A 16,091-nucleotide genomic window follows, 5' to 3' on the forward strand; every position below is an offset into this window, starting at 1 on the left:
CGTGAAGCGAACCAGCCTCCCACTGGTTCTTCTGTTCTGTCCCAAGGTCCCGCAGCCTGCGCGCATCCGCCGCTACACAATGTACGTCTTTCCCGGGCAAGCCGATAGTGCAGTTAACCTGGATACCACTGGGAGGCGGTTCCCTGATAGTGTAGCCGGCGTTCGCCGGTAGAAACAAGATTGATATTGGCTCCCGAAACCCTGTAATACGCAGTCAGCACCCCGGCCAAACAACGGGCAGCCTCTGGCTTCACGTCAAAACAAGAAAACAGAAGCGGCACTGATATTTTTGTTCGCATCCTGTTTCTCTCGGCTGCGGAGGTCAAACAGCGACTACACTCGCCACCCTCCCTGATGGTCAGATCGACCGGTCCGGAGTGTCTGGAAGAATTTCGTTGTCTGGTCTGGTAGTCCGTTCTGTCAAGGCAGACGTGCTCACGACTTTGAGGTGTCGCAAGTACGGAAGACTGTGCGAGGCCAAGAACATGCGGACCGTCTGTAATCTGCTCGATCTGTGCTGCTTGGCGTGACAAACGTCGAACGCGATGGCTGGAGGCCGCCCGGGGCCCCCTGGTACAGGAAGGTGCCCGGTGTTTTTGACCTATCTGCCGTACCTGCGGGCCTCCCCTACAATCGTGAGGAGACAGCCGTGCTAGCAAACCTCTCGGAGACAAGTACTTGTACTGAATGAACTCTTTTAGCATTGGCGGGTCGAACGTGGCTGCAGAAAACGGGCTCAGCCTTACTGACAGCAACTTCATGTTGGCGTCAGCAAGCGCTTTCGCCCTGCAAAACGAAGGGCCTCGGATCGTTCGCGTTCACGGGCCGGGTAAATCCAACCATGGCCGCTCTACAGGCTGCTTTACCGAATTTTTTGGTGTTCCGTGACAATCGAGTCCCTAGTGTCATGGATCCCTGAGCTGCGTGCTGCTCCTGCCGAAGTATGGCGAGGTTTTTACGGATAAACGCGAACGAGTCGGGGGGAGTCAGACACGGCTCTTGAGAGCGCCGGCGGTACCGTTTGAGTGAGGTCGCCCTCGGCGCACTTCTCCATTCGGCTCAGTGCATAAGCTCTTGCCTTCGTAAATACGCTGAGAGGCACAACTGCGTTCCGAGCCGTTCTCGTTTGTCGCTTCAGCTGATGACCGCCCGAGTCGCACCGCCATGGCGAGCGCTCCTGTCGTACTAGGCGCCTCTCGGGCGCGGGGCGGTAATTCTCCTCACCGCCAGATCAAGACCAACCTTCTGGTGATCGACGGGAGAAATTTGTACAACAGCAAGGTACTCGAGCATCATCCGCCCCCCCGTGTGGAAATCAACATGGACGAACCCCAGAACTCCTCCACATCTCCGGAAGGGGATCGTGACACCTGGTCGGAGAGAAATTCTCGGTATCTGAGGGAGATCCTGACGTTCTTGTTTCGATCTGACTCAAGATACTACGCTGAACTCTACGGCGTGCACGCAGAAGACTACCGCCGACAACTCCACCTTTACGAGGTGAGCTCACGAGGAAATCACTTCTATCTTTTGCCCGACAGTAGAAAGACATTGCCGTAAAAAGCGCATGACCCTTCCAACGAAGCAGCCGCTCAGGCATACAGATTGCCTAGCGGGCTTACAGATGAAGGATGTGTGTCGGATGACCCGCTATCCGGAGTCTCGGATGTGGATTTCGTGGATCTCTTTTCTCCTTGGTACCGCACGTCTCATACTCCGTGATCGGCTGCCTCGCCGCGCTTGTCTGTAATGCGTTCTGTAGAATCCCTCGCAGTTTTTGAAGAGGCCGGTCGGCACCTACGTCATCGAGCAGACGGTGTGGTTTGTCGTCAAAAGTCAGTATCGATTTCAGACTGACAGCATGTACAACCAAATGGAGGATGTGCTGGTGCACCTGCTCAATCTTTGTATACGGGAAACAGGAAAGAGCTGCCAGATTGCCGGCCCTGAAATTTTATACCTCGTTCTCAGTGAATATCACGGTAGGCTATTTGCTAACTATTACAAGTGGTGCGACTACCTCGGCGAGGAACCATTTCCCTGGAGGAAGCCTCCTTGGTTGGCGGAAAGCTATTGTTCACCGGATGCTACGGATACCCCACTAACGTCCATTACTGTCATCGGTGAAAGCGACACTTCCGGAGGTGAGCTGGCCGAATACGCTTGTCCAGCTGTGATATCTGGGGTGACAAGACACCCACCTCAGACGAGCTTCAACCGCAAAGCGACTATTTCATTCCAATCGCAGCACCTACTGAAGCCTGAGAACAGAGCTATGGCACTGTATCTAGACGTCGGGTAAACCATTCCTTCAGCGGAACGGGTGGTACGGAAGATAAGAGTCTGCTTTCTAGAAAACGAGGGAAAGCCTCAAGGGAAGGGTGGGCTCATCTGCGAGCTTTCGAATGATGCATGTTGGCGGTGTGGCTGGGGACTTTTTGCAGGCGAAGTAAGAGCGCAGTCACGGGCTTAGCAAGTACAGGATTCTAGCCATCGACCAGAGATATTGTCATCGAAGCTCCGTCCTGCATTCCAATCATGCCCTGCCATGCGCAGCAAGATGGGGCGCGACCGGGGACACAGGCAGTTGTTGCTGAGGAGCCGCAGAACTGGCGTCACTGGCTCTATACTCCTCGTGCTATTACCCGACACCGGTGGCGAGGCGCGCCTGCTACACACCGGGACTCTGTCGGAGAGTGCTTAGGCTATGAAACTCGTCCTCCCTGGGTCGCAGATGTCAACAACTCGTGGTAACCCGAAGCAGGTGGCTGCAGACGGAGAGAGCCGGTGACTCACCAGTTGTCAACCTGGAAAGGAGATGATTGAGGATACTGCTATCATCACCATCAATTGCTCTGGAACTGCGCAGAGCACCCGCGGAAGTCCCGGTGATTTCGAACACCCTTCTTTTTATGCCAACTCACATGTCCGGATAGCGTTTCTCAGTCGTATCCCGCGGCAGTACGTCTCTCCCTGTCCGGTGTCGTGCTCACTAAACAGAGATCAGACACATTGTCCGTTCTCCCTCTGGGAGCCCACCTACTCCCTAAACGCCCCACCGTAGCGTACGCCGCTTTCCTCCCAGTATCCTCATTTTGCGTTTGGCTGTGCAGGGCTAGCGGCCAACTCGGGTACTGGCTCGTTTTCACCGGCTCTTAGGCGCGACCTCCAACAAATGACATACGAGGTGGCTTTGTTCAAACTACTTTGGGGGGAGGCGGCCAATCTGCGTCACACTCCGGAGTTCTTGTGTTGGATGTTTCACTGGATGTGCCTGGCCTGGGACCCAGTATTCAGAGCAGAAGAAGACTTCGTTGACTTGATCAGAGACGTCGTGCAGAGAATTCGTGACGAGCAGTGGTAAGCATTGTCACTCGCAGCAATTTTTTCGGCCGCCATAGCCGACAACGGAATGACTGCTGTCCTGGGGTGGCGGTATCAGACTGGAGAACCTAAAAGTGGAAGAGCACCCCGGTATCTTCACAGCTACCGGACTATCGGAAGAAACTGCTTTCTGTCTACACCGTCACCGGTTGCGCTGTGGTCCGATGCCTAGGTACTTGGCAGGTACCCTGCGTGCTCCAGATCATGGGGGCCGTCTTCTTTACGACGATATTAACGAGGTCTTCTGGGAACGGGCAGCCACAGGCGTTCTGCAGGAAGCTAGGGCAAAGACCGAGCTAGCAGAGATGCGGTCTCAGCCGGAGAAGGAAAAGGGGACCGATGTGACAGCCGACAATGAGAAAACTGCTGAACAAGGCAATGAGCCGTGCCTCCCAGTCAGGAGGGAGAACTTGAATTTCTTTTTCTGCCGTCTGCTGAACGGAAAAAAACCGCAAGAAGGCGTGAAGACCTTCATGGAGCGGCGAACGTACGTGCAGGTAGGCGCATAGCGAGCGTTGTCCGGACCGTGCGGCCCAGGGTTGACCACGGGGAGCGAAACGCTAGTTTTGCACTTCATGTCTGTAGATCCTGAGAGCGGCTGAGATGGTGCAGGCTTTCCTGGCTGGCTGGACCGCTCTTCGAAGCTGGTGGCTGAGAGGCGTTCACCGGTACGGGGGCTCACTTCCGTACGTCTCGGCCTGCGCTTTTAGTGCACGAGGCGTCACGTGAGTATCTTCGATGGCCAGGGGGAATGTCTACGTCGACTTTCGTGTGTGCATATGTGTGCAGCATGTGCCGATGTACCTACAGGTGCTCAGAACCTTCTGGCGGGTGCTGGCGTGGCATGGCGTCACGTTCGCTCTTCTCTTTTTTCTGCGTTCGCTCATTGACGACGGTAAGTTCGGGGGTCTCGTGTTCGAGGACCAACAGCTTCTGACACCAGCTGGGGCGGGCGCCGCCTCCGGGAGTGAACCGCACGGCTGCGTGATGACGAGTTTAACCACTAGCGTGCTCTTCTGTCTGTTCATTCTGCCGTGCTGTTCTTTTTGCCTTGCTGCCCTTTATCATCTACAGAACCGCATGCCATAGTGGTGTACGCATGGAACCAGTGCATAATCACAGCTGTGTTCCTCCACGCTCTCGGCCCCATTTTCGATCTGATTCTGTTGAACTGGCGAAGCCTAAAGAAGTCGCATTTCTGGCGTTTCTTCTTCCAGGAGAATGCTGTAAACCTGGTGCGCCTCTTTTTTTTGGCTGCGGTGTCTACCGCTATCGCCCGTGAAGGAGTGTCGTCTCCCCTTCTACGCTGGGACGGTACGCGTCGCACACTCTGCCGGACAATCTTCGGCCGGGCAAGAGAAGGAAAGAGGCAACTGCTGCAGCACCGAATGCGGGCCATACTGTAGGGCAGAGAACACCAGAGGCAGATCGGCCACTGCTCGGACCTGCAGAAGAAAGAACTGCAGAAGCCCCTTGCTCCTGCAAGGCGTGCTTACAGCATGCATGCCGCCATAGCATCAGTGCTTTTTTCTGGGAGATACCGAGATCCTGACTGCTGTCCTACTTTCTCTTGCGACAGGAGTTCTGGGAGCTGCTTACGTGGCGTTTTACTGCCTTCACGGCCTACACTATTTTTCATTTGTTAGGGTTAGAGGCAAAATGCCCGTCTTCCACCTTCTCTGGAAGATGCCTGTTATCAGTGCTCTTGTCAAGCCATCGACGTTTACAGGCAATACGCCGCTTTTGGCTGAGGATATTACTCATGTGGTAAGCTCACGGGGCGCCGCGCCGGGGCAGGAAAAGCACTCTTGCTCGGATACAAAGCAGGGTTGGTGGCAAAAGGGGCTGCCAAAGCGCCTCAAGAGCAGATGAACCTTGAAACCTTCCAGTTCTGCTTAACCCCTGGCTGCAGCAGGAATACATGTGCGTTAGAGATTCCCTGCACCCTGCCTGTAGTTACTTCCGCGACTTGTTCAAGGCCGATGCGAAAGCTGTCGGCGTTGCACGCAGTGTGGCGGACTTTTTGTCTTCTTTGCAGGTCCGATATGTCCTATTCTGGGTCCCAGTTATTGCACTGAAGTTCGCTTATTGGCTCAGCGTTGTACTTCCGCCTCTAATAGATGGGGGTAAACACATTGAACTCGCAGCGCGCTCAAGCCACATCAGCTCCCTCACAGCTGTCCTGGAGCGGTCGCAGGGATTGCTGAAGGCCGTTCTCTGGGCCCCAGCATTTCTCATCTGGCTGTTTGATTTGCAGGTACGCGGGGCCGCAGCGCTGGTGTCACTGGGTGTAGCAAAGGACATGTGTAAGTGCGGTTACCCCACTGTGATAGGCATCTAGCGTTTTACACCGTGGTATGTTCCCCAGTGCCGGAGAGCAGGCACCACTGCAGCGCTTTCTTCTTTGTGTGATAGTCAGTTCATTGGTGCCTTCCGCAGCCAAGCTGTCTCCTCGACTGCAGTTTAGTTTCCTGTCCGGAAGGACGCGGGGCTTTGCTTCTCAGGCTCACAAGTGCAGCGCCACCATCCGCATGTCAGGAGCGAGTTCATCGTCGGTGTATACTGCTGGTTAATTTCCGGTGGCAGTGTACACTACGGTATCCCGGCCTAGCTATATCAGCTCGCAGTCTTTCAAGCACGCCTAGCTCGGAATTCACGATTTTGGTGACCCCGGTATTCTCAGCAGCGGGCTGTGCTATCGCACACAATCGCGCGTTCGTTTGTCCGGCTCTCGCCGTCCGACTTTGCTGGCTGGCAGATATTTTTTCTGTTGGCGGGCACCCTTTACGGAAGCATGGACGGTTGCTGGAGGCGAGTCGGCTTTTTCAAGAGCTCCCGGAAAATCCAGAAGAGGCTGCTGCCCGTCCTGTCTTCCGCTCCAATCTTTGACGTCAAGTCCTTGTATAAGCAAGCAAAATACCGGACCGAGAGTAAGACAACCGCGGCCTTTTTTTGCTCCTTTTCTTTGGAGATCTTGACTGACTCTCGTGCAGACGTCACGCTCTTCAGTGTTCACTTTCTCAGGGCAGTTCAAGGGACACTGGCTGCCTGGACTCACTCCGAAAGAAACCAGCTACAACCATTCAAGCCCGCCAACCAGCCACAGCTGGCCACACCTCCACGGCAACAGAGCCTTAAGTGCCGTGTGTCGTTTCTCAGCTGAGAGCCTGTCCGAATTGCCGTCGGCACCACGGCTCGACAGGAAAGCAAGCATGAGGAGAGCCTTCTCTAGAGTGGGCTCCCTTCGAGCAGAAGCGGTTCCGCCATCTGTTGTCACGCCACGAGGCAGTACCGCCCTTCTACGTCGCGCGTCAACAAAAGTGCAATACCAGAATTGCAAAGACCCCTACAGAAATATGGTAGGTAGCTATCTCTGCTCCTGCGAGGTTTTTGCGTTTGCCGCAGGGCCGATGTAAACTAATATATCACGCCTCCAGCGGGCGTATGAGGGGCGGGGTTCCGGCAAGTGCTGGAACGGAACCCAGCGGGGGAGACAGCATCAAGCTAAAACACTTCTGGTGTATTCTGGGGTGTCAAGGAGAACAGGTGCACATTTCACGGTGGCGAGTCGTACACAGGGCGCCTCCCGTAACCATGAGCGCCGGGACGCTAAGTATGTAGCGCCACTTCCCCACAAAGATGATGTTCGCTTTTTGAATGAAACCAGCCTACAAACTTGCTACGTCGTTTGGCGCCATTATGTTTGTGGGGAACATTGCCAAGTATGGCCGCGAGCGCGTCCTGTCCGGCTTGCCAACTAAAACGCCACCACGTAACTGCCGAGAGTAGACGTTTCTGGGATGAGAATAAAGAAGGATGGGAGTGGTCGGAACTGACCGCCTTCTGCTCTTTGCATCTGCAGGTCCCTTTGCTGAGAGCCGGTTCACTGGCCAAGTAAGTACTTCCTGCAGTAGCACTTTCACTCGCGGTCATGAGCCCTGCGGAGCCGAGTGATCTGAATCGGCAGGATGGTGGGTACTGTAGACGGCGGCAGTGCGGGGCGCGGAGGACGGGTGGAACAGACAGCCGCAGAGAAGCGTTTGAAGGGTTAGAGGAGGGTCCTGCACACTGGACCGGCGCTCATAGCACATCCGCTCGTAGGTCCCAGCTTCTCCCGTATTCGAAACCTGACAACACTTGTAGGTGCTGCGAGGCCCGGGGCCTCTAAAGATTCCTTCGTAGTTTCGGCTTCATCAAGAGAGACTTTCAAACGGTTTCCCGCACTGAATCCTTCATCGATTGCTGGACCGAAATCCCGTATTCAGGCGCGCAGCACGGCTTTCGGGACACCTAACCTGTCGGACTCTCAATGTATCAGGTTGAGTGCTGGCACTCGCCGGACCTTTCCTTGCAAGCGCCTTAGTGACCCCGCCTGTGAGCCTGTGCTGAATGATGTTACACACCGGTGTTACAACTCGCTCCCCCTAGCTGTATTCCTACACTGTTGAGCTTGTAACTGCTCGGGAAGACGGTAGCGCGCCCCAGTGAATCCCATACTTGTTTCGGCGGAGCAGCTGCCATACCACCTGCATGTGTACGCACCACAACCGGCTCTGCGGCAACGACAAGGCTTGCCTTGGTTTCAGGGAAGCGTCGAACCTTAGGTTTCTGCCTCCGAGCACAGCCTGAGAAGAGTTACTTCGCACCAGTACGGAATGGCACTGCACCCGAACAGTGTTACTGGCGTGTTTCGCAGTCGGGCGCTCGCGAGCGACGTTGTGGATGACCGATCAGTCGCCCGCAAGCGGTTTGGCTTCTTGTGGAACGAAGTCATTCAGAGCTGGAGGCTTGAAGATATTTTGTCTGACATTGAAGCGGAGCAACTGTTTTTCAACGAGCTTCCTCTACTGGATACTGGCAACGGAGACTGGGCTGTTGCAGTAAGTTGACTGGCGACAACGGGGGGCGTGTCTTCCTTTGCCGGGGAGCGTGGCTGCGGTGCATCGGCGCCTCAGGTACCCAGCCTGTGTCGGAGTCACTGCACAATTCACGGTGCCCTCTGTCGTAAAACAGTATACCTGACCGTGGACCAGAATTGGCAGGGGGCCACCGACAAATTCTATACTCAGCGGCAGTGCTGCAAGGGCACAAATTACATGGGGGTTCTTTCGCCCGTCCTCTCCCGGGGGGCTGTATTTATTTTTGGACAACCCAGTAAGAATAGCTCAGGCAGTCTCAGACTGAATCTCTACCAGCAGGCAGCGCGGGAGAGCTGATGAGCTGAACAAACTCGAGACGACCCGAAGTGCCTTGGCGACTGTGCGGCGCTGTGTTCTTAGAGACTCTCTCGGAGAGAGAAGTTCATTCGATGGGACAGATCCACCTTCCGCCTGCCGGTCTACTGTTACTGTGATGTGGTGATCGGGTTCCTCAAAAAGTGCGAAAATTTCCACCACCAAGTCAACGACCAAGTGGCCCGGTTTGGTTCCAAAACAAGTGTTGCCCGTCGATTTTTCCGAGAGTACCTCTCTGACGATCCAGATCATCAGGATCCCAGGTAAACTACACGGCCTTCAGAGGCTGGGAGTCTCTCACAAAATTCACAGAGAGGCCGGACAGCCACGCAGTGCATCTACTATCGAACTCCGTCTTTCTCATTCTCCCCTCGTAGCGCCAGCCTCAGCAGGCAGTGATCTGGGAGTTCACTCCGAGAGTGAGCAAAGCGTCGGCGCTACCAGCTATTGGGGGTGAATGCGGTATCCGTGGTCAGCTGATTTTTTCATGTGTTCGAAGGGGGCTGTCATTTTTCTTACAAACAATGATAGCATGCCGCATTCTTGAACTCCAATGGTGATACAAAGATCATCGAAAAGGCTCCAGAACTGCAAACAGTTCTGTACCTCTTCAAGGTACCCGACGCTTAGCGTTCCTGGGACATCCGAGCACCTGGAATGGACGGGGCTCAGAGGCCAAGACGTGCGGTGAGGTGTCGCTGTCGGTTTCGCAGATTCGCTTCGTGACTATGTCTGTCCCACTTGTTGCCGCGCAGGTTCGAGGACTCGCTTCACATCGAGGCGTGCACAGAGGTGGCTGAGGCAATGTGTCTGTACTTCGCAAGATATTTTGAGCACGGAGCAGATTTCGTGGATGCTCTAGCTGATTTGTGGAACTGGGTGAGTGTGCAACTTCGCTTCTTTATTCTTGGTCCGTATCCCACTGTGGTGCGAAGCCAGACTGCTGAGCACTCGGACCCCCGATTTGCGCGGGACTGCGTCACTAGTCCTGATTTTTCAACACCCTCACCCCTGAGAGCGCAGTTGGGTGAACCACGGGTCCTCGATCCAGTCATCCGAAAGTAGTGCGAGAATGATGCATGTGGGTACGCAGCTGAAAGAAGACGGAAGTCGACTATTGTGGATTAATCTGCTGTCCCTCAAGGACCTAGTACCCGTTCTGGATCAGCTCTTCACCTTCCTCCAGAGAAGCGGGACATGGGACCACAGAGACGAGGCCAGTGTGAACAAGTGTAACGAGAGACTGAAAAAGGTCAGTTTCCTGCTTTCCAGCCTGGGTAGACAAAACTCCTGCCCTTGCAGGGTGTGTCACAAGCGTAGAAATTCTTTGGTGTCTGATCCGTGCGGCGGCCTTGTCAGACTCTCTCTCATCTCGTGCTGTTACCGGAAGGCGATCTCTCAACACTCGGAGCCGACGGTCTCCCGGATGTCGTAAAGGAGTACCTGACTTGCCTCAATATCTGCTTCGGCTCCCCCCGAGGCCAAAAGTTGCCATCATTGTATACCCAGCCCATAGAGGTAGAGGAGGTCAATGGCATGGTGCGTCAGTTTCAAATCACTATGAGCCACACTCAGCAGCTGCATCTTGCCGAGGATAACTTCTTCGAGGAAGATCCATGTGAGCCTTTGCCTGTTCACCACAAGAAGATGATGCGGCGAAGCGGCCGTGAGAAGATAGGGCCTGGCGCCTGGAATACCGGAGGGGGCCTGAACCGGCTGCGTCACTGTTCTCTTCTCTAAAGCTGCGACTCATCCAGCAAGCAACCGTAGCGGAGCGCCAGGAAGCGAAGCCAGAAAAACCTTCGCAGTTCCGTAGCAAACTCTTTGCACTCCCTCCGTTTCCGGCTGTCCTGGTGGTGATGGCAAGATTTCTCCAGTCCGCATTTCGTGGAAAATGAGAGTGGCGTCTGGGTACAGCTCGTAGGGTAGTCAGTTGATACGTTCCTCTGCATCTGGAAGTATCTTACAAGCCCGTGCAAAAGGAGCTGGACAAGAAGTGTTACTAGACTCAGCGCCCGAGTGTGAGGATTCTTTGTTGTAGTACCCTTCTAGAGGACTGTGCATGACTCACGTTGCGCTTGATGGAAGCCAACGTGCTCGACTCGAGCCGTGTCTCAGAACGATAGTGGCTGCACCTCAGCATGTTGACTTTCCTTTCGTCAGCAATCTCCCCCTGCTCGTTTTCTCTGGCTCTTACTATTCGTAGACTTGATGCCGATGACGACCGAACAGATGGCCGAGTTTCGCTGTCTGCATGCTTTGGTTCAAGAAGCAGACGCCGACGTGTTTACAGCAGAACTTCAAGACGAGGACAAAAAGCCTTTCTCCCAAGCTGTAGACGATTCACCTGACCAACGTCTTCTGGCGAAGACGGAACACGCTGTCAAGCTCTACTTTCGTAGGGCGGCAAGGATTTTGAGATCGACCAACCCCTTCTTGGGCGCCAGTGAAGCGGATAGAAGGTGAGAGGCAAGATCAACTTCCTTGTTCCACTATTTTATTGAGTGACGAGTGCTGTAGCCGAGGGAGCACAACTACCGCTGCATTTGGATGCCGGGCAGTGGGAGTTCCTGTGCACACTTTTTTCAGAGCGAAAAGGATTTCCATTTGGATTCGTGTACTCTAGTGAGGCAGGCGGGAGGAGAGCCTCAAGCCTACTCAGGAAACAATGCGCTGTCCTCGTCGCGGTCCGGGGAGAATAAAGTGTACCCGTGTGCACTGTAGTGCCCAGCATAAACTGCGTTCGGAGTTTTTTTCCCGTGCCGCAACGTGTGCTCTGTGGAAGCAACTGACATGGTTTCAGGCTGAAACAATTCGTAAATTCACTACTGATGAAGATGCCCGAATCACCGGAGGTCAACGATATGATTTCAATGGTCACCCTTACACCCTACTATCGAGAAGACACAGCCCTCGATTTGCAGGTGAGAAGCTTCCACCGCGGATCCTACTCCCAGTAGAAAGAGGCGAAACTGGCTCTCCAGATTGCAGGTTGTCTGCGAACTCTAGCTGATGCCCCGTGTACAGTTTCCTGAGAGCGGTGGGTCGTGGTCCACTCCACAGTTCTTCCCAGCTGAACTTTTTGAGTATTCCTTGTCCCTTGACCCCAGGATCTTGAGAAGCCGACCCAGGAAGGCGTCAGCAAAATGGAGTTGCTTCGTACCCTGCACCCCAATGAATTCAATAACTTTCTTGAACGAGTCGACCGCGATAAGGAGATGTTTACAATCCACCAGGAGCTGGAGAACCGGGTAGCAGATTCTCCCGCTGAGCGCAAACAGGCAATCGCGGAAGTCCGCAGGCAAATGCGGCAAAACGGCCTCTTGCAGCGGTGAGCTGCCGAGCGTCTGAGTTCGCGCAGTGTTGTCTTACCGCGCCGTCATAGCTCTACCCTGAACCCCAATCCTAGTTCTCTAACCACCTGGAAGGTTTGCTTCAACGGGGCATGCTCCTGTCCCGGATGGTTTGGTCGGAGAAATGGCAGACCAGGTGGAGCACCCCGCATATTTCGGGTTGCCCCGGCAGTTTGTGAGTTGTTCACGCCCCCTTGGGTCCGGCGAAAGGTGCGGGAGGTCAGGTCTCAAACGAGTCCTGCTCAAAACAAACCCGGAGTCACACCCATCACACGCAGGACAGGAACTGTCTTCGGTGTGGCCCTGGTGGTGTCTGCTTCTAGGTATGATCGTTTCTCTGAATCACTACAGGAGTGGGCGTCATACCGTGGGCAGGTGTTGATCCGCACGGTGCGGGGGATGATGTACCACGAGCAGGCTATAAAGATGCAGGTAACTAGTGTTTTTCCCTGGCCTGAGGGGAGCGCACTTGCGGTTCATCTGACTGCAGACAGGAAGAGTCGAAAGACCTACCAAGGTCTAAGGCTAATGCGCCTCGAGGGCGTGCGCATCTGTCGAGCGGACTGTCAGGAGCACGCTCCTCTCAGGGAACGCATTCCTCCCTTTCCAAGCAACCTGTGTTGGCATGACGCCGCGAAGAACTTACGCCACAGGATGTTGCCCACGTGCCCCCCCCACGTGTGTCTGCTTGTACTCCGGCTGTTTAGGCGTACCTGGAGAAAACTCCGTACGAGAGTCTCCACCTATGTCACGATCCCAACCGGCTGGACTTTAGTCAGCTGGATAGTCTGCGGTCACCAGAAGCCGGTCTATGGTACGAAGTCCTGAAAATTCCCCCTGCCTACGAGCTTCCCGCGGAGGTCATGGTAGGCCTGCTCGAACAGCTTTTCCCGCGGTGAAGTGGACTCTGCACCAGTAACAATGAAAAGCACCTGGCGTGTCCACTAGCTAGTACAAAATTATTCCGGAGAACTGGCTGGACTTTCCTTCAACGTTTTCTGATCTGCGATGGACGCGGCGGTCACGAGTTTCACAGAGCCAGCCAGCGTTTTTGTTTCCCTGCCTCGTTCCAGGAAGGTCTGGATGGGAAATGCTAGGACAGGGTCCTTCTTCATTGTCGATAGGTCTCTTTGTCCTCGGTGGATCTGCGTTGCTCTGTTACTTGCTTACAGTCTACTGCGCGTCTAAAGTACCAGTATTTGGTGGCCGCTCAGGAGTTCGGGAACGACAACAAAGCGAAGCCGCCGGTACCCGGGAAAGAGCTGACTCCAGAAGCGAGGTCATCCCTTCTCCGCAAATTGTGGATGTACAAGTTGCTTGTTCGCTACCCGGGCCTCCGCATCGCTTCCATTGAGCCGGAGCTCGATGATAATGGCATGCCTACTGGCCACAAAATGAGCACACTGTATCGGCTAACAGCCGACCCGGATGTCCTAAGGGAACGAATTGCCCCTCCAGAAGCTCGACAGAAGAAGGACGCTTTCATTCGACCACGCTATGAGAGGCCAGTTATCTGCGTTCCCGTGCAGGCAGCCCGTATGCCCCGCCCTTTTGTTCCTGTACCTCACATGCCATTTTGCACCGAGAAAGATTCAGCGCCATCAGAGAATTTTTCTCTCAAGACTCGAGGTGGACAACAACCAGATGAAAATAAGTCAGCTCGGAATGCTCCTCTTTCGGGCTCCTCCGCAGATACTTCTCATAGTAACTCCCAGGCGGACTCCCCAGGACGGACGCGACAAGAAGTCTGGGCCTTCTGGATGAGAACACAAAGACAGCATCCTGGGCAGAATCTGCCGGATGCCGAAGGTGGACTCAGAGATACTGAGCTTGCAGCACAGGACAACGTTCCAGTGGGCACCGGCACAAATTTGACGGGACCGCAGCTGATGCCAACAGGTCGCGATCAGGGGCGCCGGTTTAGACGTGAGGACGAAACCGACGACGAATCCTCGGAAGAAGACAACACCCACAGCAGTTTTGACAGGCAGGAAAGCGAAGCAACTGAAGAGGCAATGACCCACGGGCAGGGGCGCGTAGCCGGGCCACTCGGAGAGAAGGTGGCCAGTATAATAGTGAAAATAAAGAACCGGAAGATCAAGGACCAAACAGCGGCCTTGCGTACCCAAACACTGTTACGACAGATGACAGGGCACGCAGGGTTGTCTCAGAGGCTGATGACGACGATGTTGAGCGCTACGGATGATGCAACTTCAGAGGCGACTTCCCTAGGGCCAACAGTCTACCTGAGAGATGCGGCACGTCATATGGCGTCTTGGAAGGGCGCCAAAGTGAGTACAAGAGCGTCTTCACTAAATTTCAGGGAAGAAATCTGGACTTCCGGACCGGGCAGTCCAGGTCAGTTGTCCCTGTCACCAGGCACTACGCAGCTGCTATCCCGGGAACAGCAGAATAGGGATCACTGGAGCGGAATCAGTCGCAGAAAGATGTCGACCTACAACCCAGCGAGGTCAGCTGCATCTCGTGGCGACGAACGGCACCTCACCCCCTTGATCAGACAGTATTCACGCGAGCTAGCCCGAGAGCCACAGGTACTTCCCTGGGCAGTGGCACCAGGTGTGACTGCAGCCGTGCGGGGTGCTGCTTCAACAGCACACAGACGGCATGTGATTCACAGTAGTTCGGAGAGAAGGAGTGCGGCAGAAGTCCCGGGCTGCGGCGATCGGTCAAGGGGCACCAGTTCAACGGGGATTCTACAAGATGAGTGGGGCGATTTCGAAAGGGACGCAGTGGCACGAGTGAACAGGCGAAGAAACAGCATAATAACGCTGCATTCCATACCAGAAGATCGATTTTGCTCAGGCCCAGCTAGTGGCGTCGTGCGTGCTAGTCATGCCACGTGCATGATATCGGAATCCGGGGCGAACTGGGCACCGTCAAGGCTTGACAGGCAGACTTCCCTTGCTGATTGTGAGAACCTGGGGTGCTACCGAGAACCCATGGGGGGATTTAGTGTTCCACAGTTCCGCCTAGACGGCTGCCACGCCTTGTCTCCGAAGGTGGCGCGTAACTGGCCTCAATCCGATGCTCCGTCCGATGCAAGCAACTGCCAAAGGGCATGTAACAGAAGGCGGAGCTTCAGTGGAGACACAGGAGATGAAGGCGGCACTTTCGCCGACCGGATTGCTTTGTTTGAACAGCTGTTGTGCCGAAGAGACGTCAATGCTATCATCGGAAAGGAACGGAAGGAAGACGCTTGTAACGGGCAAGAGAGACGATCCAGGAAAAGGCCGGAAATGGTGTGGTTGTCAGGACGAGGACCGATGCGACTCGAGGCAGTCTACAGGGTCAGGCTACCCCTGGTGCTGGACGAAAACGGAGAGTCGTGGAAACGCTATCCAATCATAGGGCCCGGCAAACCGGAAAATCAAAATCATGCGATGATTTTCACCCGCATGGAAACAATGCAGGTCGTCGATATGAACATGGAAGGATATCTCGAAGAGACTCTCAAGCTCCGAAATCTGCTTCAGGAGTTTATTGCCCATCCAAGAATGCGAATTTTGGGTACTGCTGACTAGTTTGTCGTCTGGCCTGCCGCGGGCTAAGACACACAAGTCTTGTATCATGGCTAGGCGCTCTCTTTAGAGGCGCCTGAAGGGACTGAACACCTCAACAAAAAGCAAGCGCTGGTGCCTTTGTCACAGGCTGCACGACCAGAGCAGGCCGCTAGCGCATCTCAGATAGAACTGTTGCCTGTAGGACTCTCTATAATTGTCATCCCCTTATTCCCGGCGGCTCCGCAGAAAAAAAATCCGTAGGGAAGTCGGTCCGGCGTGCATTCAAGTAATAAGCAGTTCTGCCTTGCCGGCTCGTGTGCCGCGCCCTTCGAGTCCCTAGCTCTGGAACCTCGCCTTCAAGTCGTACAGTATTCGCGCTGGTTCCGTGTCTGCCCATAGGATTCAGAGAGCATATTTTTACCGAGAACGTCTCCAGTCTGGCAAGCTATATGGCTCTCCAGGAAAATATCTTCACTACTACCAGCCAGAGATTCTATCACGAGCCCCTGCAGGTGAGCGAAGAAGGCGGGTGTGCTGCTCTGGGCGCGACCGACGGACTGGGCTGCTCTGGGCGCGACCGACGGACTGGGCTGCTCTGG

At 54.8% G+C, this 16,091-nt stretch overlaps 1 protein-coding gene across 1 annotated transcript; it reads left to right on the top strand.

Annotated features, from left to right (window-relative positions):
* Positions 1-692: 692 nt before the first annotated feature.
* On the top strand, positions 693-16,043 carry CSUI_001936 (beta-glucan synthase component protein; the record flags this gene model as incomplete). Its single annotated transcript, XM_068062139.1, has 24 exons — positions 693-829; positions 1,139-1,500; positions 1,763-2,144; positions 3,114-3,360; positions 3,557-3,881; positions 4,174-4,279; positions 4,459-4,698; positions 4,964-5,151; positions 5,423-5,641; positions 6,143-6,314; positions 6,544-6,743; positions 7,247-7,278; positions 8,081-8,264; positions 8,664-8,881; positions 9,374-9,497; positions 9,712-9,870; positions 9,978-10,236; positions 10,825-11,080; positions 11,422-11,542; positions 11,729-11,949; positions 12,295-12,403; positions 12,679-12,837; positions 13,144-15,499; positions 15,892-16,043. Coding segments are annotated over exons 1-24 (6,861 nt in total), but the record flags the coding sequence as incomplete, so codon positions are not given.
* Positions 16,044-16,091: the final 48 nt, after the last annotated feature.

Source organism: Cystoisospora suis, assembly GCF_002600585.1.
Source record: "Cystoisospora suis strain Wien I chromosome Unknown contig_800, whole genome shotgun sequence".
Classification (NCBI taxonomy): domain Eukaryota; phylum Apicomplexa; class Conoidasida; order Eucoccidiorida; family Sarcocystidae; genus Cystoisospora; species Cystoisospora suis.